This window comes from Oryzias latipes, chromosome 16, assembly GCF_002234675.1.
Source record: "Oryzias latipes chromosome 16, ASM223467v1".
In the NCBI taxonomy this organism is placed as follows: domain Eukaryota; kingdom Metazoa; phylum Chordata; class Actinopteri; order Beloniformes; family Adrianichthyidae; genus Oryzias; species Oryzias latipes.
This window is the reverse complement of record NC_019874.2, coordinates 17,001,544-17,027,002: the sequence shown is the minus strand read 5'-3', so window position 1 is coordinate 17,027,002 and position 25,459 is coordinate 17,001,544. Positions and strand designations below refer to the sequence as shown.

Below are 25,459 nucleotides of genomic sequence, written 5' to 3'. Positions count from 1 at the left end.
TTGCCGACTCCGGACTCTACGAGGACATTAACCAGTGACGCCACGGGCCGCAGTCTCTCTATCTCTGGACCTCCAGAAACTGTGCCTTACCTATCCTGCTACTTCATTAAATCCCCTTTCCTCTCGCCAAGTTACCTGAACTCTGTGTCTCATTCCGGGTTCCAGCATCTGGGTCTCTGTCGTTCTGTAGCCATGACAAGGGCCCCACAAAATTCCCAAAAGTCTCTAAGAAAAACCAGTGTACATTGATACTCACTAGATAGGCAAATATACCTTCCTGGGTTATCTGATTGGCTGAAATTTGCAGGTCAAATCCTGCAAGGCAGCGGGGAAGGGCTTTCAGTTTTTAAAGGCTTTAATAGAAAAAAAACGTTAGGGGAGCCGGTTTAGCTCGTGCTGGTTTGCGGCGCCTTCCGTCCGTGAAACCAGGGTTCGACTCCGGGCTGCTCCCTGTTCCCTTCTCTACCTCTGTGCCGGTCCCAAGCCCGGTTGCATGAGAAGGTTGCGTCAGGAAGGGCATCCGGCGTAAAACATTGCCAAGTTTACCATGCGACTCGTTCGCTGTGGCGACCCCTGATGGGAAAAGCCAAAAGAGAAACAATAGAAAAAAAACGACTGATGTAAAATGGATTAAAACGTTAACTAACAGCCAGAAAAGGGCAAGAAAGTGCAGCAGGGTTTTTTGCGCTGAAGTTTTTCTCGAGTGATAAACCATCTCACAAGATCAGTTGTTCAGTGATTAAGGGATTTCAGCTTGATTAAAAGCATAAGCAGTTAGGAGGGCCAGAGTTGAGAAAACTTCATCTCAGAAAAACTTTAGAGCTTTACAGCTCCAAGTAGTAATGATTAACCACCATGTCTTTAACTAGCAATACAAAATAAAATAAAGCAGTAAAACGAAGATTCATTTTAAACTACATGAGTGAGATGCTGCACCATTGTTAGCATTTGTTAACCATATATACACACTTCCTGTACTTTGAGTTGCTTAGTAGCTCTGTTTCGGGCTAACTAAAGTGTACACGTATATTAACCTAATAAAGTGATTTTCACATGAGAAAAAACTTCCAGCACAAAAACATTTAGTTCCTCAATACACTCGCTCAGTTATCTTTGTTCTTGTATATTTAATGGCAGCCATGAAACACCATACAATCATGTCAATGAACACAATTGAAACATTTGCGGTAATATTTATATTTTATTTTACCCAACAAAAAAAAATTGAGGTTGACAAACAGCTTGATTTTCAATCAGCACGTTGCCAATAATCTGAAAGTCAAGTGCCTTCCAGTTTAGCACATTTCCTGGAGTGAAGCTCCCTTTGTCCATGTAGTTCTGGATCTCACATGGAGATAGGATGTACTCCCACATGTGGACATCGGACATCATGCCAACAAAGCTCTCGTTAATGTCAAACCCCCCACCAGGGCTGTCTTGTTCCTGTGGGGTATTTAATGTGTTAAAATATGAAGAACAGATTTTTCATGTTTTGATGAAAGTGGAAGCATGAAAAATAACTGTCAAGCTGTTGACAAAAGGCCATGCAGGTTTTGTGTGAAGATTACCTGTCCTAAAAGAAGTGTGGCTGTCTCATTGATGGCTCCAGAAATCACATATTTTCTAATTGACGGTTTCCCATCAAACCATATCTGTACCAGTCCAGTCACAGAGTCCCATGTGGTGCAGATGGAATGCCACATGTTTGGCTTGTAGTCCCATCCTCCATATTCGAGTCTTGCATCTCTGACATGGGGTCGCATCTCTTGGTTTTCGTTCTGCCAGTAAATCAGGAAGCCATTGTCGTTAGTGGGTGTGGATAAAGAAAAGAGGACGTGGCTTCTCTTGAGGTCTGTAACTGATCTGTTGGAGGAGACAAACATGTAAATCGCAAAAATCTAAAGACTTACAATGAATTACCAATGCATTTGATAGATCTATCTACCTGTGACAGACAGTTACAGCTTTGTAACTCTGTTTTATTGGGTTCAGCCTCACGTGAGCTGTGTTTGTTGGCTGGGGGAAGGTGAAAATTTTTCCTGAAAGATCTGACAAAAGGACAAAACAATTGGACGAAACCCCTTGTCGTTCCTCCTGTATTTCCATTTTCTGTTCTACTTAGTTCTCCTTTTTAAGAGTCTGAAAAAGGACTCTTGGTAACCTATATTGTACATGATACGTTTGTTATATACTTCTTTATAGTAGTGTTTTGAGTAAAGAAGTGTGAGCTTTTAGCAAAAAACATTAAAAGAGAGTTTGATCACAGTGAGAAAAGTTTTACTTTAAATATTGACGGATTGAAAATTTGAGGGGTAACAAAAAGCCCAATTTGGCTTCTGTCCACAGTTGGCTGTCAAGGTCAATAGGATTCTGGATATGGGTTTTACTGGATCCACCAATGGGTTCTCATTAGTGCAATAATTGTAAGTTATGTTAAATTTAAAGCAATAATACATGTATTATGTCAGAGAACAAACTGAACAAAATAGTGAATTAAATAATGGTTAATGTTTTAATAGAAACAGCAGACATGTGGCTGTCACTATCTCAGTATCTTTATTTTAAATATTTTTACCAGTTAATTTTAAAAAGTTCATTTCAATTATATAAAAAAAAAGATTTTAATCACTTCAGTTAAGACAGACATCCCAGTTTTATCAAGTTGGTCAAATAAAAATTTTGCCCGAACCAACCTTGAACCTCTGCAGATACTGTTCCCAGTACCACAAGAAAAAGCAACAACTTCATCTGTTGGAGGAAAGCAAAGTTTACAACTGATTAAAAAGTAGGACAGTTTGACCTGCATTGTGTGACAAACTAAAATATGACATTTGTCTGAAACAATACATGTAAACTAGAAAAATGATGAGGTAAAACATAAACGTATACTGCCGCAATCTTACCTTGATTGACAGCGAGCTTTGCTATCTGTGAAGGGTCTAAAGTTTTTTCCTCTGAAATCCCTCCTTTATATGTTTGTTTTCACTTTCCCCTTTCAGCCCCCCTCCACTTTTCTTTTTAGATGTAGCATAACAAGTGCTGCTGTTGTAACTCCCGTATGAAATAGATGACCTTTGTCACGTTTTTTTGTCTCCCCAAGAGTTAGAAAAACAGGAACATTTGTTTCATTACCTTATTATCAATGGGAGACACAACAACACACTTCTTTAATTATTTTGTTGAATTTTCTTTTTCATTAATAGTATCAACCAAAATAGCATCTATGGTGTTTGGGTCAGTTTTTACCCATATAAATTGGCTTCAAGAAAAAGTCAAAGATTTTTTGTTACTTCTCTTGATTATAAAACTTAAATATCAGTACACCATATTACCAAACCTATTCGTTCTCCTCCCTTGACTGATACATGCACTAAAGTGTCATCCCATTCCTAACCCATACAGTTCAATATGATGCTTGTCCACCTTTTGCAGCTATTACAGCTTCAACTCTTCTAGGAAGGCTGTCCATAACGTTAAGGAGTGTGTTTATGGGTGTTTTTGAACATTCTTCCAAAAGTGCACTGGTGAGTTCACACAGATGTTGGTCGAGAAGGTCTGGCTGTTAGTCTCCCCTCCAATTCATTTCAAAGGTGTTCTGTCAGGTTCAGGTCAGGACTCTGTTCAGGCCAGTCAAGTTAAACCATACCAGTCTCTGTGTGAGTGTGCATGGGTGTGGGATTGTGGCCTTACGACAGACTGGCGACCTGTCCAGGGAGCTGCCCTGCCTTCGCCCACAAGTAGGCCCAGGCAGCCCCGTGAACCCAAAAGGGATAAAATGCTAAAAAAGATGAATGAATGCATAAGAGTAGCACTTTGAGCAGTGATTCTGCTAGGTCTTGTTATATTGCTATAAACTCATACCATACATTTTGCTGAAAAAGTTGTCAGTTGCTTTATGTTTGCTGGGGTTTATCAGACTGATACTAAAATTTCGGATTAATAATATTTGTTATTTTGAGAGTTCTGTTAGTACAAAAGTGGTCCAAGTCCACAATTTTTCAAAATAGAGATATTATATGTTCTATGGTCTTCAAGGGAAAAGCTATCTGATTATGTGCAAAAAGGTCCCAAGTCTATTGTAATGTATTGACTATGGTTGACATTTAAAATGCATTAAGTGCAAAATTCCTGGACTTGGGCTTTTCTTGCATGGATTTTGCTTTATCCCTTAGATGGCAGCACTAGTGTTCCCATATGGTCCCTTGTTTAATTCAAGAAGGGCCCAGGTCAAGAGACTTAAGTTTGCTAGTCCTCTGAAATTATAAAAGTGAGGTGCTTCATATTATAGCATCTGTAAGCTATGAACTGATGCTAAATCTGGGTAAAGTATTAATCATTTGGTGTAGCCTCCCTTTAAGTTAGGCAATTAAAATCATTTCCTGGAAAAACAAACCTCTTGGACTTGGGCCCCTTTTGAACTAACTGATTCAATTGTAATACATTCCAGTATTCCATAAAATGCAATTGACAATTTTTCAGTTACTGTATATTTGATATTTCTTTTGTGACTCCTCCACTTTTTTTATTTACTCTGTTCACATAGTTTTCCTTCTAGGTTGACAGAGTCTTTAAAGTCATCTATGCGGTAATATTTGCAGTCCAATTACATCCCTTTTCTTCTTTTGCTATTAAATTTAAAAATGACAACATTGGTGTAGAATCCTTTTTTAAAGCTATACATGCCTTACACCCGCCTTTCTAAGGCTTAAGCAAAATTATCTCAGCTTTATGTGATTCAGCCAACTTTTCTCACTGTTTCTGAAACGTCATCACTAACCCCTGGGCTGAAAAGACCTGGGCCCTATGCTGGATGGGGTCGGGGGACAATTTACCCTCTTCCTCAAATAATCTCTTATTAGGGTGATGGGGGGGGGGGGGGGTCAGCCTGTGATGTATCTTGGGGGGAGGAGTTACTTGGCAGCACGCATAGGTATGCGTGTGTGAAAATTATTTGTATTGTGTACATATTGACATGTGAACACTTTTGGAGCCAACAGGTATGTTTATAACATTTGAGTGTGTGTGTGGACTGGCCCCGCCCCCCCTTCTATAATCACCCTCCTATCCCCCCTTCTCTAACATCCCTCTGTTTTCTTCCCTCTTTCCCTTTCCGTCCGGTCCAACACAAAAGATTTTCAAATATGATTAAAATGAACAAAGTTTGGACTCTATTACAAAAGGTCTTTATTCAGACATACCTCTGGTTTTCAGAAGATTCAGAACCCCTGTTGTTCAAATAAATAATGTCCAACACAAGAGGCTCTCATCTGTTTGGCCAGCTGTTGGACCGGACAAGTTAAAAAAAATGACTGAAAATAAAAGTGTTGCATGGGGCAGTTTAAAGGATGCTGAATTAAGTTCTAAATCTAAATGTACATTTTTAAGTATAAACTGGAAACCAGTCAGTTTAATTCAAAGTGTTCAATCTAAACACTTATCTAAATGCAGATTCATATTTGTAAATGAACATCTAAATATTAGATCTGAATGTTTATCTGATTATTTATAATCCATGTTATGAATGTAAACATAAAAGTTAAATATCATCTCTAAATGGCATTACACCTAAATGTTTTTCAAATCAGAATATTTAATAGAAAATATAGATATAAATGTAAATGTAGTTCACAAAATAAATACATTTTCAATGTTAAATATGAAATGTAAAATTAAATGTCTATTTAATAAAATCTAAATCCTAAAGGTAGAGGATAAATGGTATATCAAAATGCTTTTAACGTACATTTTTTTGTCTATAAGGCTGAGTAATGAATGCAAATGTGTAAATTCATTTAATGTTTAAATGTAAAAAGTAACTCTAAATGTCAAAGTGATGTTAAATGTAAGCGTAAATGTTAAGGGTAAAACTATTTTCTCAGCTTTTTTTCTCACTCAGAAGCAAAATTTTGGGCAAGCTTTTTGATTTCACTCTGTCAGGAACTCGTGGTGGAGGACCCAAAATGCAGGAGACTAGGATTGGTGACAGGAACTAAAACATTTAATTAGCAAACTGAAACATGACAAAACTAGGAGGGGAAACAAAACTGTGACAAAACATAGCAGATGACCTGACAAGGAAGAACAGAAACCAAGACACTTAAATAGGCTGAGGGCAATTAACTGAACTGAAGACAGCTGTGGATCATGAACCTGAAGGTGTGACTGACAAGAAGGAGACCAAAAACATGACAAGGAAAACCAAACCGCTGAATCCTTACACACTCTGCGACAAAGTTAAAGAAAATAAAACCTGGATTTATGTTCCTTTACCCATCTCAAGCCTTTTAAGAATTTACCAAACAACAATTTACTTTTATTTAAAAAACAAAAGTGAATTATGCAAGGACCTCTGAAAAGAGAGCCTCAGCATGAGTGCAAGTTTATGAGAACCTAAATTTGAATCATACACTGAGCTGGGATAAGAGTTCTGACATCCTATAAGCCAAATCAAAACATTGCACCTTTCATCTTAACTGAATGCAGTTCAGCAAAACAGTAAAGTGGGACTTCTTTTTTTTGGACAAGTCCTATACACTTCTTATAATGACACATACGTTTTCACAAGTGTACCATAAGAGATTTCATCTCTAAAGAAAATCATCGACCTTTAACTGCTTTCTTTTTATAGTCGACCCTTTTAAATATATCATCTGGACGGCTTAGACTGACAAGGGAGATAAAAGACTCCAACAATGGAGAGACTCCAGCTTTAAATGTCAAACGATTACATTCTATAGGGGTCGCTTTAACTTAACACAAAAGCCATAATGTAGACTAAAACATCTGGTTAAAAAAAAAAAAAAAGACTGCTCTCTGTCAGGTTTGTTAGTGGGAGTCGGTGTGTGCACATGCATTAATGAGAACATAAATCCTTGAAGGTTTCAGATCACATGTTATTCAGGAGCTACAGAGATTCAAAAAAGAACAATACCTGTCAGCAGTTTGTTACTCGTCTCCTGAGCTGCAGATTGGCAGCGACACCTGTGTATGTAGCAGTGAGGAAAGTTGTGTTATTTGTGTCAGAACCAAGACATTTTTGGAGTTTGTTTGTATTTTTTCCAAGATTGATTGACTGAAAGACACCAAATGCACTCTTACTAGAAAAATAAATCGGCATTATAGACCCACTCCAATAAAAATGTATTTCTTTTGTATTTTTAGCATGTATTTGTAGGTTTTTTTTCCCCTCATGACGGAGAATAATCATAAAGAAAATTCGTATTAAAATTACATTTCTGAGTATTTTTTATTCAAATCCTTGTGAATCAGGAGCAGACAAAAAATGCAGTGGGAAAAAGCCTGTAGTTGTTGGGTACAAACTACAAACATCAGGCCACAATCTTCCTGCTGCACTCCATACTGATACTTCCACTTACAAACAGATAAATCCATGTACCCATTTGTTTTCCTCGTCTGAGCTGGCATCTGGCTAAAAACTGTTCTGCGGAATAGCTCAAATATTGCTCGCCATTTTTGTTGCACCTGTGATGTTGGGTTGCGGGTGTGAAGGGCTGTAACCTAGCTGGACTGAATGTAAACAGATGGGTGATGGGAAGTCCCAGGTATAGTACCACCCCCAACACCCCCAACCCCCCAATGAATCATTGCCACTCTGCAGAAACTGTGTCCTAGAAAACGACACAGGTTTATAAATTTTGGCTAAAAACAGGCTAGTTAAAAGACAGAGAACACTTAAGATCAAAAGATGATGGGGGTGGGACTTTAAGTTCTCAATTCTACATTTCTGTGAGGACGTTTTGTGTTGATCAGTCGCCTTATCTTTCATGACTGTTAAGTCTGTTTTGTGTGTCTTTTAATTAATGCATCCTTGGGAAGACTGTTTTTGATAATGTCGCTTTGTTGTCGGCTGTTCCTGTAGCAAATTTACTTGAGTGAATCTGACAAGTCCTCCGGAGTGTCTGTAAATGTTAACCTTAGTGAGACACGATATTCCATTATATGGGAGAGGACACTTTCCACGGCGGTGAGCGTGCATGGCTCTCAGCCCTGACAATGAGAAGGGACTGTGTGAAGTCTGTCAAAGGAGATCACGTTCCCAAAACAGATACTTCTCATGGGAAAGACAGGAGAAGTGAGTGATGGTTTTCACAATTGCTTTAAAAAAAGTGTTTATCTCCCACCACATAATAAGGAAATCTATCTACACACAGAATGAGACATAGTTTGGGGGCTTAATGTAAGAAAAAAAAAGATCTAATTAAAGCGGCCTTATAGATTTTTTTTTTGATGATGCATTATTTATTTACCAAGAAGAAAGAAGTGGAACAAAAAAAGTTCTCATAAATTGATAGTCTATGTTTGCACTCTCAGCAATGATCACATCAAGAATTATTTTCTGCTTGCCTTTAATAATCCAGCACCAAATTAAAGGTAGATTTTGGCTCATTTTTCTTACAGTATCCTTCAGCTCACCGAAGGTTTCGCACATTCACTGTATACGCATGAAATTTCTCTTCAGGGTTGTTTCACCCTGAAAAAGTTGATTTCCTTGGAAAGTTTGCCTTTAGTGGCATGCATAATAAAGTATCATCAGGACATGAACTCTGGACCCCTTAAGGGTAAAATATGAATGCATAAGGTGGAAGAAATAAGCCAAAAATATGGAAATAAGAAAAGGAGAAGCAACAACATTAACATTACACATTTCGAGTGTGGAAAAGGGTATACAAATGATCATTGTGCAAAGGCACAAATCTAAAAAAGTTTAATATTATCTCCCTGGCAGACATAGTGAGGAGGTAAAGATATTTATTCAAAATGGATAAAATATACCTCTTTTTTTTTTTTTAAACTTGTCCTGTCCAACAGCTGGGCAGACAGATGAGAGCTGAGGGCCTCTTGTGTTGGACATATTTTACTTCAACAAGAGGGGTTATTAATCTTCAGACAAACCAAAGGTATGTCTGAATAAACCCCTTTTGTAATTGAGGCCAAACTTTATTAATTTCAAACATGTTTGAAGATCTTTGGTGTTGGACCGGACGGAAAAGGAAAGAGGGGAAGAAGAGAGAGGGACGTTAGAGGGGGGGGGGGGGGGGGAGTAGGGTGATAGTAGGAGGGGAAGGGGGATAAGACCATGAAGCAGCATAAAGCAACAAGTTTACTGGTTGTTAATCACCATGATAAGGCTCAAATGCAGTACAAAAAGGGCGGAGCCTGTCCACACACACACCCAAGTGTCAAACACACCTGCTAGCTGCAAAAATGTCCATCTGTCGACATGTACACAAAAAAATATAGTGCTCACACGCATACTTATGCCTTAAAACCAACTAGTGTGAAACATTTCACTCATTCAGTCACGCAAACCGCCAGTGCAAAGGTGAGCCAACACCCGTGCTCAGGTGAGTGCTCATGTTCTTCTAAAATGGATGGTGGAATGTGTAAAGAAGGAGGGAGAGCGCCCAGCCATCCCCACCCCAAGACCCCCACCGCAGCAGCAGCGGCAGCCGGAAACCCCCCCAACGCCACACGGAAACCGGCAGGGAACAACCGCCGCCCGGGCGACCAAGCCCGCCACCCAGGCCAGGGCCAGCAGGACCGCCGCAAGGCCCCCAGAGCCAGAGAGCAGAGAGGCACGGAGGGAAAGAGAGGGCCGCCCCAGCCCAACCAGGAGAACAGCCCCCCCGCCGCGCCGGCAGAACCCAACGCAGGGCCCCACCGGGGAAGGACGCCCACAGCCCCAGACGAGCACCCCACCACCACCCAGGAGTTCTGGGCATCCCCCCGCCCCAACCCCAGGTACGAGCCAGGACCCCCCAAGGGAGACCCGCTCCGCACTCCAGGCAGCCATCCGCCCGGCCCATGGTTGGTCCAGGGAGGATAAAATATACCTCTTTTTACCTGGATGCAGTGGCGCCTCCAGAAATTTTTCATGGGGGTGGCCGATAGGGGGCCACATTAAATCTTGGGGTGGCACACAAAAACCATGAGCTAAATTTTTTAAATTCATTCTACTAAACGTAGTAAAACAACCTTTAGAAAACCAACAGAAAGTGAAATGCCTACTGATTTTTTTCTAGAACATTAACTTATTGTTGATACTACTATAGATTCTAGTAGATATCATTATGCCAATGTTTTTTAACCATTTTTGAGCCACGGCACACTTTAACCTTGACAAAAATCCTGCGGCAAACCAGCAAAAAAAACTTTAAAAAAACAATTTAGAAAAAAAGGAGAAACTCATAGTCTGTATTGACCTACAGTCCCTCTGCAATCTCACATGCATTTTTGTGATAATTGTGGCAGAAAAAGCTGATGTAATAAAAGTTAAGTGAAAAGATTCAAAAACTGTTTGATGTGTGTTCGTTGTTGTTACAAGACGTTAAGAGGATGGACTCATTGTGCGCTGAGATGCTGTCACTTTAACCCAATGCATCATGGGAGATGTAAACAGCCGCCAAACGCAAAAAGACTAGCGTCTCTGAGCTTCATTGTTTTGTTCACTTTTCACGGTCTGACACCAGATTCTGTGAAAAGCTACACCACTAAAGACGAACTTTATCTGGTACTTTTGTTGGAACTGAGCGGCTTTATGAGCAGAATCAGAACAAGGAAGTGAAGACTTTAACCACTTCTGATTGGTCAGACTGATGACGTGTGATTAAGCCTCCTAGAATGATTGGTGGAGACAGTAAAAGGGGCGGGACCTTTCAGAAAACAGTTAAAACTGCAGCTAAATCGGGGTACCGCCATTCTTATCAAAATGTTTTTAATAGAATCAAATAAACACAAAGAAAAAAGTATTTACGATCTTTCATATTCCTAATTTCAAAGTGTTTTATCAGGGGCTGTTTGGATGAACACAGAGCTGATATCCTGGAGATGGAAAATGTTTTAGATCAGTTAATGACGGTAATTTCCCATGGCACACTGGTGCGCTGCGGCACACTGGTTGAAAAACACTGCATTAATTCTAACTTCACCAGTTGGTCCAGGAACAGGTGGAAGACTTTTTGCTGAGTTCTGCCTTGTTACTCTGAGCAATGATGCTGACTGTCCCTCATCAGATGCTGTCTCATCTTTGTCTTCCTCATTCTCTTCTGTCATTCATGCTGGCTGTGGATCATGCTGCTCTGTCTCATCTTCCTCCTCCTCACTACACCTCTGTTGCTCCCCTACCATCTCTTTCGCTCCTTCTGCTGTACTTTTCTTCTTAAAATAAGAATATATGTTGAATTTCTCTTCATTCTCTGAAAATTGACTTGCACAAGCATCAACTATGACTATAGCTAACTATATGTGGAAACAGGACAAAAACCCATCAAAATGTTGTGGTAACACAACAACCAGTGCTTAAATAGTGCCATAAAAATGAGAGGCGCGTGTGACAGGGCCATTCTTTTTTACATATTAATAAAAAGTAATGGCACATCCACCACCGCTGATGATGTCGGCGTATTTGCACCAAGTATTTGCGCAAAATACAGATCAGGTGACCTAAAGTACAGTACAGAGATTGTTAAAAGACACCACTGAAAATATTTAACAGGCATGAAAAGAAATGTAGTGTTTTGGGATGCGTGATTGTGTGCGCGTGTGAGTGCGTGCGTGCGCGCGCATGTGTGTGTGCGTGCAGAAACTGGTGCTCGCGCGATGCAGGAAGAGAGGGGGGAGAGCGCGTGTGAGTGTGTGGAGTACATACACACGCGGTCAGTCGCCGTTTTGGACTTAAGGAAACAGTACTAAAGAAAGTTCACCTTTAGTAACTGATACTGGTTCTTTTGTCTAACGGCCCGGAGGCTCTGGGGGTTCGAACCCGGAAGTGAACCCCACGTCTTATACATGTTCTGCGTCCAGCGGCTCGTCTTTAGATGTCTGCGCACTCAAAGGCAGCAGGGAGGGGAGGAGGTGTGGGCCTGTTTAGGTCATCAGAGCGACTTGCCAGCTTGCTGGCTGTGCATTTGGGATGAAATGCACAACTGATCCTACCACAGCTTATAGTGGCTAGTGGGGTGGGGTGGCCACTGGGGTGGCCAGGTGTCGGAGAGGGGTGGCCGTGGCCACCCCCTGGTGGCGCCACTGCCTGGATGTACTAGTAACACGTAATGCCCGTACGATGCCATGGGATCCCCACACAAATTACAAATGCTCTGATTGTATAATTTCTTAAGTTCTAACAGTCAGGCTGCGCACAGGGAGCGTGCAACTTTCACTTGAGCAGCACTTATGTGGAGTGTGCAGGTTTGGGGGGATTTAAAAAGATAACGATAAAAAATCTGGACGACACGCCTGCCTCACACCTACTTCACCCTTAATTACCTTAATTTGTTGTTAAGGTGTTCACTATGGCGTGTCACTCGCAGCACGCCTGTAAATGTGCATGAAAATTTTCGCCGTATGATCTTGATATGTTTTTGGGGGCCACCTACATGCCCCTTACAGGTTTGCCTGTTTTTTGCCCACAGACAGCCTGAATCCACTCATAAGGGCAGTTTTGTGACCTAAAATGTGGTCTTTGCTGTGTTATTTTCTTTCTGATCAGTCATTTTTTTCTGACCAATATCACCAACTTTCCAAGCAGATTGATTTGCTTTCAAAACCCAAATGACAGTCCCAATTGTTTAGGCATCCACCCCCCAGTGGAAGCACACCCTTCTGACTGCTTTTTCCCTTTAGGTCCTGCCATAGCATTTCACTTAAATGTCCTTTTTTATTTTTTGGATTTGTCACGGTGTTTCTGATCATCCATCTGTTGAACGACCCAGTTTCTATCAAACTTTAGACTTTAGTCAAACAGACAGATGTCATATTATTTGCCACAGCAAAACTCAAAGACTTTATGAATCTCTGATTTATGCAGAACAATACAGTGGATATCCAAAAATGGTACTCAAGTAAAAGTAATGTACTCATTTGCACATGTAGAAATAAAATTGTCCATTAATTAAAGAAAGGAACTTCCTTTTGTTTGGTCTTTTTGCCAATTTGTGAGAAGAACCGAAAAAACCTCGCCACACATCACTGCTGCTTTATAAACACTATTGACAAAGTCGTCTGAGATTTTAACTCAGCAGTGCTAAAGTTGGTTGTAATCACACTACACAGGTCTGTGTGTTTTCCTTTTCATGCAGTTATCTGCCAGTATTAATGCAGGGGAATAAATGAAGAAAAGGCTTGACAAAAAAAGTAAACTGACCGGTATAGTTCAATGTAACTGAGTACATTTAACTTTTAGAAATCCACCTTTGATCCAAACACTGTCTCCTTGCTTAACTGTGGAAATGTCATGTTTGTGCTGAAATCTTTTGTTTGCTTTGTGGCACAGAGGCACTGAGGTCCAACTCCACTTCGTTTTCAAAGCACACACGCAAACCTGTTGCTTTTTTAAAGGCAGGTTTGCAGTTCACCTTATTTTTTTTGTGTGTGTGTGTTTTCAAATAAATCACACTTGTGCTGTAAATGTACTTACAGATACTTTGACATTTAACATGCTCAGATCTGAGAAGCAGCACTTTGTGTGTTCTTTCTCATAGTTTCCTTCTAGGTCTGACCTTGGGCTTCTTTTACCAAAATGGTACTTTCTTGAAATTGGCAGCTATCTTGATTGTTTTTCACTTATGACTGAAAGTGTGATGTCAGACCAGATTAGAGTTGGCTGGAACTAACACTCTTCTAATGTATGCAGGAAGATTAAACAGTCCTTCTTTTCTTTTTTCTTTTTTTTTTATAATATCAAATCCAATCAGAAAAAAATACTGTCTGTCCAAAAAACATGTACCGGTAGATGTATTTTAACACATGATTTAAACATTTAATGTAAGTCAATTCTGATGGATGGATCGTTTGTGTTGTGTAAAAAGTAACTTCGCATTGGTGTTGCACTATCGTAGTAGGAAAACATTTTTACTGCTTAACCTTTAATTTATAAAAAAAAGGACTTTTAACCAAATTTTGCCACATTTTATTTGTGTGTCCACATTCTTAAATAATTGGACAGCAATTTACTAAACAAACAATTATAAAACTGTAATTTCTCACACAATTACCAATATTATGGAGTTAAAGTATGTCCTAATGCGCAGTAAGAACCGTGAGAGTTTGGATCAAAGTTCACTTGGCTTCATAGAGAACTGCCATTTTTTTCTGATTGAATTACACTTTTTCCCAATTGCTAAAACACATTTTCTGAAACAATTTAACCAAACACCCAAATACGAATTTCAAAATGTAGGGTAAATACATTTAACTCATGAGTCAAAAGCTCACTTTGAGACCGCAATGAAGACTGTCGTCAAAACTAACAAACACAGAGCAAAAACAACACACTACACAACATAACACTTGACACTATTCACAAAATGGTTTATGAAGAATGATGACACCTCACACCCCACCCCGCCTTCCAAAAAAGACAAATTAGAGCAAAAAAGTGCTCAAGATTTCTTTTTTTTAATCTTTTTCTACTACTTTTTTACATTTTTACTGCAAGCCCAAGTTCATATTTACCTTACGTCTGTGTCGGGTCAGACAGGAGGACTTCATCCACATCACAGGCAGTGTTCACCCCAGAAACACAACAGGAAAAAATGATCTTGTGTGCCTGATCCAGCCTTGACAAGACAAAATTGAAATGTCATCACAAGCCATCCTCCATGACCTGCAACAGGTTTCCTCGAGTGTATGGTTGTCTCTTGTAAACCTTCCAATACCAAATAGAAAACATTCTTGACAGTTTTTCTCAATTGTTTACACACATTTCCTGAAAGAATGCCTCTTATAATTAGAACTCTACACACAAATCCAATGTTTACTCATATTTTTTGAAAGCATGCCTCATATTCTCAGAACTCTACACACATATCCAAAAAACACACACAATGGGCAAAACGCCTCAATTTTCCTGCAAAATGAAACTTTATATTCAAAACAATGTTATTTCATCTCAAAATGGGATTGTGTTTTTAAATGACACAAACAAGCCATCAAATGTACAGACATTTATAAGAGCCAGCTGAACCCTTATGTGCTCAATGTAAAACACTATGATGAATAGTTCTTCTGCATTCATCATAACGACTTTAGGCCTTTTCTTGGTTCAGTGTTACACTTACTACAGACAGTCTATACATAAATGTGTTGGAAGACATTTGATAATATTATTTTTATACTCTAAACACAAAAATACATGGCAGAAGAAATTTATTTTTCCATGAAAAACAATGTACACAGTGCACATCCCATTCCCAACCAACACAAAGTTGCACATATACAATACATACAAAACAATAGAAGGACTTACTGTATATAGTTACAGAAAAAAATAAAAAATTGTGCTGCACCCTTTCTTCTGTTACGGTCTGGCCACAGCAACTCATTCACATCACAAGCAATGTTTTCCCTGGCCAAGCAGCAGGGAAAATATTGCCTAGCATGACGAATCCAGCCATGAAAAGCATCAGCTGCTATATCTCCACATGCGTCCTCCTTGGCTTGGAGAAGAGGTTTACGTGTTTGTGGAAAAAATGCCTCAATAGTATTGAGAAGTGGAGAATATGGAGGGAGATAAACACCTACCGGTATTCTCATTTCAGTAAGTCTGAATGATGAATGCTATAGTGAACCTGCTCAAATCTGGCTGTACTCTTTGCCCACCCTCCCTCATTGTTAGACCATGCTTGACCACATGATCAACCAAAGTGGCTTAGATGTCATCAGAGATCATGGTCATTTGCCTTCCTCAACCTCCTCATCCTCGTCCTCCTCCTCTTTCTCTCACTCCAATGGCTCTCCCCCTATTTCCAATGTTGCCATTCATTGCTAACAAACAGAAAAAACCACCTGTTGCCCTTTCATGCTAATGCTCTGATTGCCAGCTGTAAAACTGTGTGACAGATGTTTGCCTTTGTGATGAGTCAGTGTGCATTCTTGAATGGCAGTGTGGTCCTTGTGAAAACAAGCTATTTTCTGCATCTAAATTGTGCCAAAAGCAGAGAATTGTATGTAGTGTTTTGAAAAAAGTGTGTTTTAGAACTTAATTTGAGTGTAAAGTAAGAATTGTGCTTGTAGTTTAGCAGAATTGGTTCAGGGGGTTGTTGAATAAGTTACATGTTGTGGTCATTGTGTTTCATGTACCAAACTTTGTGTGTAAACGATTGAGAAAAACTGTCATTGGGACAAGGAATGGAGAACACAGTGGAACCAAGTTTTGCCTCTTTGTGTTGTCATGTGTGCCAACTGTGTTTTAAAAGTGAGAATGCATCATGTGTTCCACAAAAAGTAGACTCAGTGTCTTGCAAATTGTGTGTTAACTGCAAATTGTGCTTCAGGTATAGACCAAAGAGTGATGTTTTTGAGAACAGACTTAAAATAATTGATCGACTGGTTTGCAGAATGGCACTTAGTGTTTCAGCAAATTGGAAAAACTATAATAAACCCTCTCTGGGGAAAAACAAAGCTGCCAGCTGATTAAGGCACAAATTACAGCATCACTTCCTTGTCTGTGACGTTTTACAATATCGTGCAGGAGACACTTTACCAGTCCTAAAAGATTGAATCCAAACATCAATATCAAACAGGATGTCAATTAGATTCTGGAAAAAGTTATTGATTCTCAAGCATAGAGAAAAAAGATGAAAACAAGGGAAATGGAAGATGGAGTTTATGACATCAGAACCATCAAAGGTGTGTGATAATAGCACAGGAGTCCTAGTCTGGTCTGAAATAACAGAGATTCTCTTACTGGAAGCTCTCACCTCACTTCTTCCATTTCCGAAATTTAACAGTCAAATACTCACATTACAACAAAAATAGTTTTAAAAAGTTCGATAAACTATCATAAACTACATTACTGAGGGATCTGTTGAACTGTTCTGCTCAGTTATACTGAACTGATTTGCTGAATTTTTTTAGACAGACTGCCAGTCAGTCTTGTGAATTTGTTGTCTTTATTACAGTGGAAAGGGTAGAAAGAAACCTAACATGTGCTTCTACTTATGAAATCTATGACTTTCTTCATAAATGTTCTATTAAATATCACCATGTAGTCACATTTATGAATAACCCTTTTGTGTGATGCTTTGGCAAAATTTCAATAAGGAAGATCTACCCCACTTACACTGGGTTGTGATGTTACTCTACACACCATTATCAATTAGGTCTTCACTTTGACCCAATGGCTAAAAACCCCACCTTTCTTCTCAGCCAATCACAATCATATTTTGCCTTTTAATTCATGAATGGTTGTCTCTCTATGCGTTCTTGTCGATTCACCCTCCTCCACCCTATTCTTCACGTCAGCATCTAGGCTTTGGAGTGTATACGTGTGTGGTCCAAGTTCCCCCCAAACACGCCAGATGTCGTCAGCCCAGAGCCTAAATGCCAAAGATTATGGACTTCTTTCATGCACATTTTTCAGTAACACAAATAATTCTCATATTTCTAATATCTCTGCTTTTTAAAATATAAATGCCTGCATGTTTGGTTCATTGTGCCAACCACAACTACATTTAACATTTATCAGCTGCTTTTCTATTTTTTAGGTCCACATTTTAAGTTGATCATAATTGATGAACACCAAGATCATTGGGGTGCAAACGCACCTTAAGTGGAAGCATCTTCTTCAACAGACCGTACGGCGTTTTTTACAGATTGTGTTTTACAGAAGAGTGAGTTGGCAGCTGCGACTCAGTGGGTCAAGGTAAACAGCACACAGCTTCAAGTGATTCATTGTTTAGTGACACATTTCATAATGCTTCCCTTCGACGTATCCTTGTAAAAGAGATTCACTCGATTGTATACTGCAGTTTGAAGGTGGCTTCAGCATTCTTCATGCATCTCCCTGCTGCGTGTTGCACAGCTCTGCTGTTTTGCGTTTTTCTCACACCATTCAACATCTTTCCCCCGAGGAGCTAAGAAGAATGTCAAAGTTTCGGGTCATGTTATTGTCTGCTAAAATTTATAACGGCGTCCAAGCATAGTAGTCCAGAGCAAGTGTTAAGGACTGAAGGACTACAAGGAGCCTAAGTGACTTTTGTGAGACAGCACAGGAAACAATTCATCTATTGTAATATTACACACAAGAAAGGCAAATCTGCAGTGCACTTGAGGAAGAATAGAAATAAAGCAAGAGGACTTTGCTATTAAATCATCATCAGGCAGCTGATAAGAGAATGTAAGTCCTGTCCTATCTCTGTCCTTCAGTACCAACCTTTTGCTTTCCATACAGGAGTGCTGGATAATTAAAAGATGAAGTGATAGCACAGCAGACCGCTAAGACCTCATCTCTGTTCTCCCTGCTCTGACATAATTAATATAAGGGATTTAAGAAGTCGCTCATTAAAGTCAAGCTCATTTTTCCCGCTTGCTTAACAATCTGCGCTTGTTTAAAAATATGCTGCTAAACAACCTGGAAAAGAGCATAGAAGAATAGTTTTCATAGGTCATGACTGCAGTTTAATTGTCTTTGATCTATAATGGATCAGCACATTTAGGTAAATAATTCACTGCTTTCTTTAGGTCTTGATTTCACAGTAATGACATCTTCATGGGACAGCTATTCCAGCTGTACTTATCTGTCAAGATTGGTGGAATCTGAAGGAGTCAAGTGGAGTATGACAGAGCTAGTTGAGGAAAAAGGTTTAAAAATGTTGAATAAAGTACCAAAAAAAGGATCAATTCCTAAAAATTTGAATAAGCAATAGTAACAATAAATATGACATACTTAACATATTTGAATTAAAGTACAATAAACTGAAAACAATTAACAAAGAGTACCATACAGGTGACCAAAAACACGGAAAGCTGGAGACTTTTAATCAATGGGTTTGTGATTCCAACTTCATCAGCAGGATTCTATTTCTTTCAAACTGGGATTATCTGTTTCTTTAATTTTTTACATTTGGAAAGCCTTAATGTAACCGTGGAAATAGTATTTATTTATTTATTTTATTTATTTATTTTGTTAAGATTGCCATCAAATAAAGGCACAAGAAAAAAGTATTTGAACTTCACTTGTAGCAATATCACTTGTAAGCATTTTTTGTGTTTTACACTGCCATATTATTACTATTTTAAAGAATCATTGCAACATTACAAAAGTTTTATCTATTTGATTTGGCTATTTGAAAATATTGCCCCCCAAAAAATATTATTATCGGGCAGCAGTGGACTCAGTTTATTTTTTAGACTAGAAAATTGTCAGAAAAGCTCTTTCTTCAGCTGCCTGTTATTAGATTTCTTAGCAAACAGAAAACATAATACAGCTGAATTCATTACTAAGGATGTGTTTGGATTTGTTAGAGACAATGTAAGGATTACTCTGTTTGTAAAAAAAACTGTGTATGATAGACGAGTGTGCTTCATTTTTCTGATTGTACCATGTTCACAATTCCTAGCTTGTGTCTTTTTGTCAGTTTTACAAATCCTCTGTTTACCTCCCTGTGTATTTGTGCACGGAGAACCAGCCTCTGAACACTAAGCCAATCAAAAGAAAGATAGTATGAAGTGAGACGTTTTGTCAGAAGAAACCTGGCCCCACATAGATTAAGTATCACCTGGACTAGTGTTAGTTAGACAGAGATAAAAAAAAAAGGAGAAAGAAGAATATTTGAATCACAGCTCAAGGATGTTTAAGACTCTCCCAGAGATACTAAATCAGAGAATAAAAGCAAAAAGACATTGCAGCATTAAATGAATATTTTGGTTTTAAACTCTATTTTTTTTTAAACAAAAGCTTTGAGGGAGTGAGCGATGATGAAATCAGAACAACAATTTTTGGAAAAAATGTGATTGTTGCAGACTTACACAGCTTATAAAGAAGTAAAGCAACAAGTATTTTCTTGTGACGTTTTACTGGAGAGGGCAGACATCATGGCAACAGTAACGGTATTGAGTGTCGAGCTGCAGCTTTCTGGCTGCATCAGAAAATACTGGTAAAGGCCAAGTACTAATTAGCTCTTCATTCCAGACTATTTGCTGACAGGCCATTGGCGGTTTTCCAGCATTAACTTGAAAGCTTCCAGGTTGCTGACTTTGTTTTTTTGTTGTTTTTTTTAGCTTGATTATTTTACAATTATGTCAATGTTCAAACACTGACATCCAAAACTTTAACGTCAGTAACCTGGCAATCTCTGTAGAGTTGAAGTGCTGGGAGACCCATTCTGCACACAGACAAAGCTTTTGTTTTTTTAATGTGGTTAGTGGAAACACTTTAATTACAACCTGTCAGGTTTGGACTAGTCCTTTGAAATGCACTGACAACTGTGTGGTTTTCTATAAAAGGAGAGACATTTACAGAAAGGAACTGTTTCACATCAAGCAGATGAATTTTAACATCAAATATTGATGATGACATCCTCTAACTTTGAAAAAAAAACAGTTTCTTGTGTTGACAGTCAGTCCTGCCTGTCCTGTTTAGACCAAAATGAACAATTATCCAACAAGAGTCCCTTTTCTTCTTCTTTGCCTTTGCTGTTTTCTTTAGTGGTCATTACAGTGTTTCATCTGCCTCCATCCATCTCTAACCTCTGCATCCTTTATGTACTCCTTCACTGCTACTTTTTTGATCTTCTTTTGGACTACCTTTAGCCTCAGCACCTTTTTCCAAAATAGTCATTCTTTTGTCACACATCACATCTGAAACCTTCCTCCAGCTGCTCCAACCTGCGCACACCTCTTCAGCTCTTTCCCACACTCTTTGTTCCCTCTAAGCACTTGAAGTCCTCCACCTTCTTCTCCTCAGCTCCCTGTAACCTCACCATTACACCTGATTCGCTCTCATTCATAAACAGGTCCTCTGTCCTGTTGCACCTGACCTTCATTCCCCTCCTTTCCAAAGCAAACCTTCACCCCTCCAGACGTTCCCTCACCTGCTCCCTGCTCTTTTTACAGATCACAATGTCATCTACATACATTTTGGTCCTCAGAGGTTCCTGTCTAGACTCATCTGTCAGTCTGTCCATCAAGGCTGATCCTAGGTGCAGTCCCACCTCCACCTTGAACTCCTCTGTTACACCTACAGAACATCAGACATTTTCATTCTTTTGCTCAGCAATCACATGATCTGTTTCACACATCTGTCTTTTCAAGATTTGGTAGTTCCTGTCAGGACTGCCTACAACCAACGTGTATGTTTTAATGCTTTACCATATTTTTAACCCTTGTGTTTGTTGGTAGTACAAAGAGCTGCTACATCAGCAATACCATGGGAACATATCAGTTGTTTTCTTTCTTTGCTTCTTTTTTATTCTTGTCCTTCCTCTAAAGCCATTGACTATCCATAGCTCCATTGTCTGCTTCCTTTCAGCCGCTACTATAGGCAAATCAATATTCTCTGAAACTCGGCTTTCGTCGTGTCTTTTTGGGAACCTTCACATCCCTTTTTCCATTTTCTGTCTTCCCAAACCACCTTCTCCAACCCACCCCACTGTAATCCCTTCCTGTCTCTCAAGCCCTCATTTGCTCATCTTGCTTATTTTTTATTCTCTTTTTCCCTCTTTGGGCCTAGAGCTTCTTTTAGCCTTGAGGTGCGTGTGTGGCTCTGTATACGTGCGAGTGTGTGAGGGACAGAAAGAGAAAGAGAAAGTCCTACTGGGGCTTTTCTAAATCCCAGGTAAGAGCAGAGACTCTCTGAGGGAGAATTTCATTTCAACACCTCTCATCTTGCACAGAGACCAGGAGGATAGGGCTCAGTTATGAAACCAATAACCATCGTCTGTGTGCTTTTGTGTGTGTGTGTGTGTGTGTGTGTGTGTGTGTGTGTGTGTGTGGGGGGGGGGGGGGGGGGGGGTGTGTGGGTGTGGGTGTGGGTGTGGGTGTGAGTGTGTTCTGCTTACAACAGCAGGAATGTTGGCTGAATTTTATTCTTCTGCTTAGATGTAAATTTGCGTATTTTGATCAGTTTCTTTTTCTTTACTTCTATATTTTAACAGAAACACAATTATGCATAGACTGTATGGCAGATGTGTCAGTGTCTGCCAACTTGCATGAGATTTCTTCTTTTCTATTGTTTTATCCTTGTAGGCTGTTTGATGATTTACAGTGAGAGGAAGAAGAAGAAAAAAACTAACTATAATCTCAAGCATCTGCAAACCTACCAAAGATTAAAAATTGGTAGTTTTAAGATGGTTTTGTTAAATTTAACAAAAGGTGATCAAATGTTTTAGCATATCATTCAAAAAATACTTGAAAGGTTTTCCAAAGACATTTACTTGCAGCAGATACAACGACAAGAAAACGCCTTAAACTGCCTCCATGATTAGAGCATAACTAATCTGTCAGAAATTATACATGTTTCCTGATAAATACAGATGAAAATAATGTTGCTGTTTTTTTTTTTTTTAAAATAATTAAAATTGTGCAGCACAAAAGATAAAGACTATTATTTTTTTAAAGCAATTGTGACAGATGTTTATCCGTTTTAATCGGTTTGGATCCAGCCCTCTTCTCTTTAGATTTTTAGATATTTGTTAACAGATAACAATTCTGCAAGCCTTTCAGTTTACGTTACAACCTTGAATGCAGCCGTTTGGTCATCGTTCTTTAAATTTTGTTTATTAATGTCTGGCTACTTTTATTTTCCTTCTTCTTTTTTCTTTTGTTAATAAAAAAAAAATCTTTGTTTTTTCTTTAGTCATGCAAACCCAAAAAAGATTCATTTCTTGAATGCTTGACGCTCTTTGTTTTTTAATCACATAATGAATCAGCGCTCTGGCACTGACCTGTTTGTTACTCAACAGTGTTCATGTGTTTAACAACTTGTTTAAAATGGTAAAAAAATAAAAATAAATAAATAAGAGATTAGAATTAAAATGACATCATAGCCAGAGAAAAAATATGTATATAAAGTATATTTCAAAAGCTCCAGGTAGCTACAGCAGAAATCACTTGGTAAGATTACAAAGACTGGCTCCTTGGAAGCTAAATTTAAAGAAATGCCAGTTGAATCAACACTTTGGAAAAGAATTGCAGGTAATCTAACAGTACTTTAATAAATCAAAGTTCCATTGTTATTTTAAGTGAAACAGAAAATAAAAATCTGCTGAAAATGTAATGCTTTTTCACAGTTATGTTAGAAAACAACACTGAGACGTTTAGATTTTTTGGTACAAGTGATTAGGTGACAGGTTAAAACTTATTTAATTTTAATAATTTGTAATACCAAATAACTATATTAATATATGTAAATGTGTAAGAAAACTGCTAAAACTATATAACAGCTTCACCGTATTTAGTACAGTAACCACTGTGAACATTTTATTTTCTGGCTGCTAAAATAAGTTGTCGAAAATATTCATTTGTTGCCTCAGCATTAATTCAATTACTAGATTGAATAACCTATTGATTTGAATCCAACTGAACAATTATGTTGATTAAAAAGGCTGGAAACACATGTCATTGTTGAGCTGGCTTGATGTTTTACAGCTTTCTTTAAATTCTGTGTAAAGTCCACCTATTGTTAAGTTAAATTTCAGAACTCTGGACAGATGCATTGAAGCAGTCACACAAGGAAAACAGGTTGAAATAAGGGGAAATAACATTTCTTCATCTTTGCAAATTCAGAGAGAAAACCCAAGGAGAGATTTCGATTTGAACAAATATTTGTCCTCCGGAAATACCTTAATCTAACATGAAGGAGAATCTTTTCATTTGTTCATTGTTTTGTATTTATTTAAACATTATATATATAGAATAAAGCTGTGAAGACATTTTTCACTACCAAACCATTATATAAAATCATGCTTTTTGTTAAGTAAATGACTTAACCTGAAAAATATTTGTCCAGATGTTAGAAAGTATGAAGCTTTAATAAGATGTTCTACTTTAACTGAAAAACCTTGTGTTGTCTGAATGCCCTGCAGTATTTTTTCATATACTAAAGATGAAGATGAATACTTTCCTGTTTCATGTTCTTTTGGCATTTTTCTCATGATCTGAGACATATATAAAGAAAATTCAGATTAAAACTGCCTTTCTAAGTATTAATTTATTCAAATCATGGTAAACCAGGAGCAGTTAAAAAACGTGTATCTGTTGAATACAAACTGGAATTAGCAGGCCACAAGCTCCCTGCTCTGCTCCATTCTGATGTGTCCACTTGTAGACAAATAGTACGTCTTGCTTTTCCTTTTCTGAGCTGGTGTCTGGCTCTACAGCTTACGGCTGGATAGCTACAATAGTGCACATTTCTTTTATCAGGAGAGAGTGTAAACAAAGGCATCATGGGAAATGAGAAAAGGCTTACTCCATTCTAACGGTCCTGCCCACAACTCAACTTCTACCGCTCTGCACGAAACATGTCCTAAAAAACAAGACATTTTTTTTTATTTTTATGTTGGCTAAAAACAGCAGGATCATAATTAAAAGACCACTGGGAGCACTTTTACAATAGATCGTAAAAGGATTGGATTGGAACTTTAAAAAAACACCGTATCTCTTTAACCGATTATGAGAGTCTTGTAAATCAGTTTATTCTGATGCTGAATTTAATGCACTATACATCACAAATGTAGAGTGTTGCAAAACGGGGCAAAGCCGCTTTTCTCCACAACAGAATCAGCTGGAATTTACGTAAACTTTTTTGCGTAAGCACTTCACTACTGATCCGTGTTGCACATCAGGACAAGGGTGCTTTTCTCCACTTCAGAATCCACTGGATTTAGGTTAATTGGGTAAACTGCCGAAGAGTTACAATAGTAGAAAGAATGTAAGGACTGGAGTTGAAGCTCTGGTGTTTAAGGATCAAAGTTTACTCCTTCAGAAGGCTGTGGACTCTCTTCACTCCAGCTGTTCACATGCACCTCAGTGACAGAATTGTTTCTGACACACTATAACATAGTTTAAGCAACATTTAAAGAAAATAACAAATTTTCTTGAATGTGAACAATGATTCTGTGCCTGTGTGTCTCCATAAGGATGTGTGTGTACAGAGGAAAGGGTCATTCCTGATTGAAGGTCACTCCCATTGACTTAAGACAAAAGGTCAAAAACCAACAAAGAAGAAAAAGAAAGACTAAGAGAAAGATCGGACTGAATGAGATTTGCTTTTGTAGGGATTTATTCATGTGAAAAACAAAAAGGCATCGGGGCAGTTTGGAAAGCGAGCATGTGTGGTTAATGTGAAGGCTGCATCAAATGAGTTATCCTGTGTGTGTTAATAAAACGTAACTGGCACGCATTGATATACATATTTAAGCATTATTCGGCTCACTTGAAACAAGCGAAAGCTGAGGTCAGCTCTAAATAATTACAGGTCTCCACAGCAGGCCCAGCTACCACATTAGATTAAAGTCCAGTTGATAGACCCAGCCAAGCACATTAAATACACACACATACACACTTGAGTGTGGACTATACATAAAACTGTGTCTCCAGCACATTAATCACTGTGAGGCTGGATGTAATGTGCTGTGATGTAGCTTTGGTTTCTTGTAGAGAAAGTGATGCAGTTTGCTGACCCCTGATCAGTAAACAGCCTTGGAGCAGATAAAAAGCAGCT

General features: G+C 38.6%; 1 protein-coding gene across 1 annotated transcript; it reads right to left on the bottom strand.

Annotated features, from left to right (window-relative positions):
• Nucleotides 1–1,181: 1,181 nt before the first annotated feature.
• LOC111946276 (C-reactive protein-like) lies at nucleotides 1,182–3,017 on the bottom strand. Its single transcript, XM_004077854.4, has 5 exons — nucleotides 2,904–3,017; nucleotides 2,694–2,748; nucleotides 1,946–2,048; nucleotides 1,569–1,863; nucleotides 1,182–1,443 (listed from the first exon to the last, which is right to left on the bottom strand). The coding sequence occupies exons 2-5, from the start codon at nucleotides 2,746–2,748 to the stop codon at nucleotides 1,207–1,209; spliced, it is 690 nt and encodes a 229-aa protein (XP_004077902.1). The 5' UTR covers nucleotides 2,904–3,017; the 3' UTR covers nucleotides 1,182–1,206.
• Nucleotides 3,018–25,459: the final 22,442 nt, after the last annotated feature.

Bases quoted from the DNA above. Each gene is read 5' to 3' on its own strand.
- LOC111946276 (XM_004077854.4), bottom strand. From the start codon at position 2,748: ATGAAGTTGTTGCTTTTTCTTGTGGTACTGGGAACAGTATCTGCAGAG. The intron at 1,864-1,945 runs GTAGATAGATCT...CTCCTCCAACAG, and splicing joins GCTGTAACTGTCTGTCACAG to ATCAGTTACAGACCTCAAGA. The intron at 1,444-1,568 runs GTAATCTTCACA...AATACCCCACAG, and splicing joins CCACACTTCTTTTAGGACAG to GAACAAGACAGCCCTGGTGG.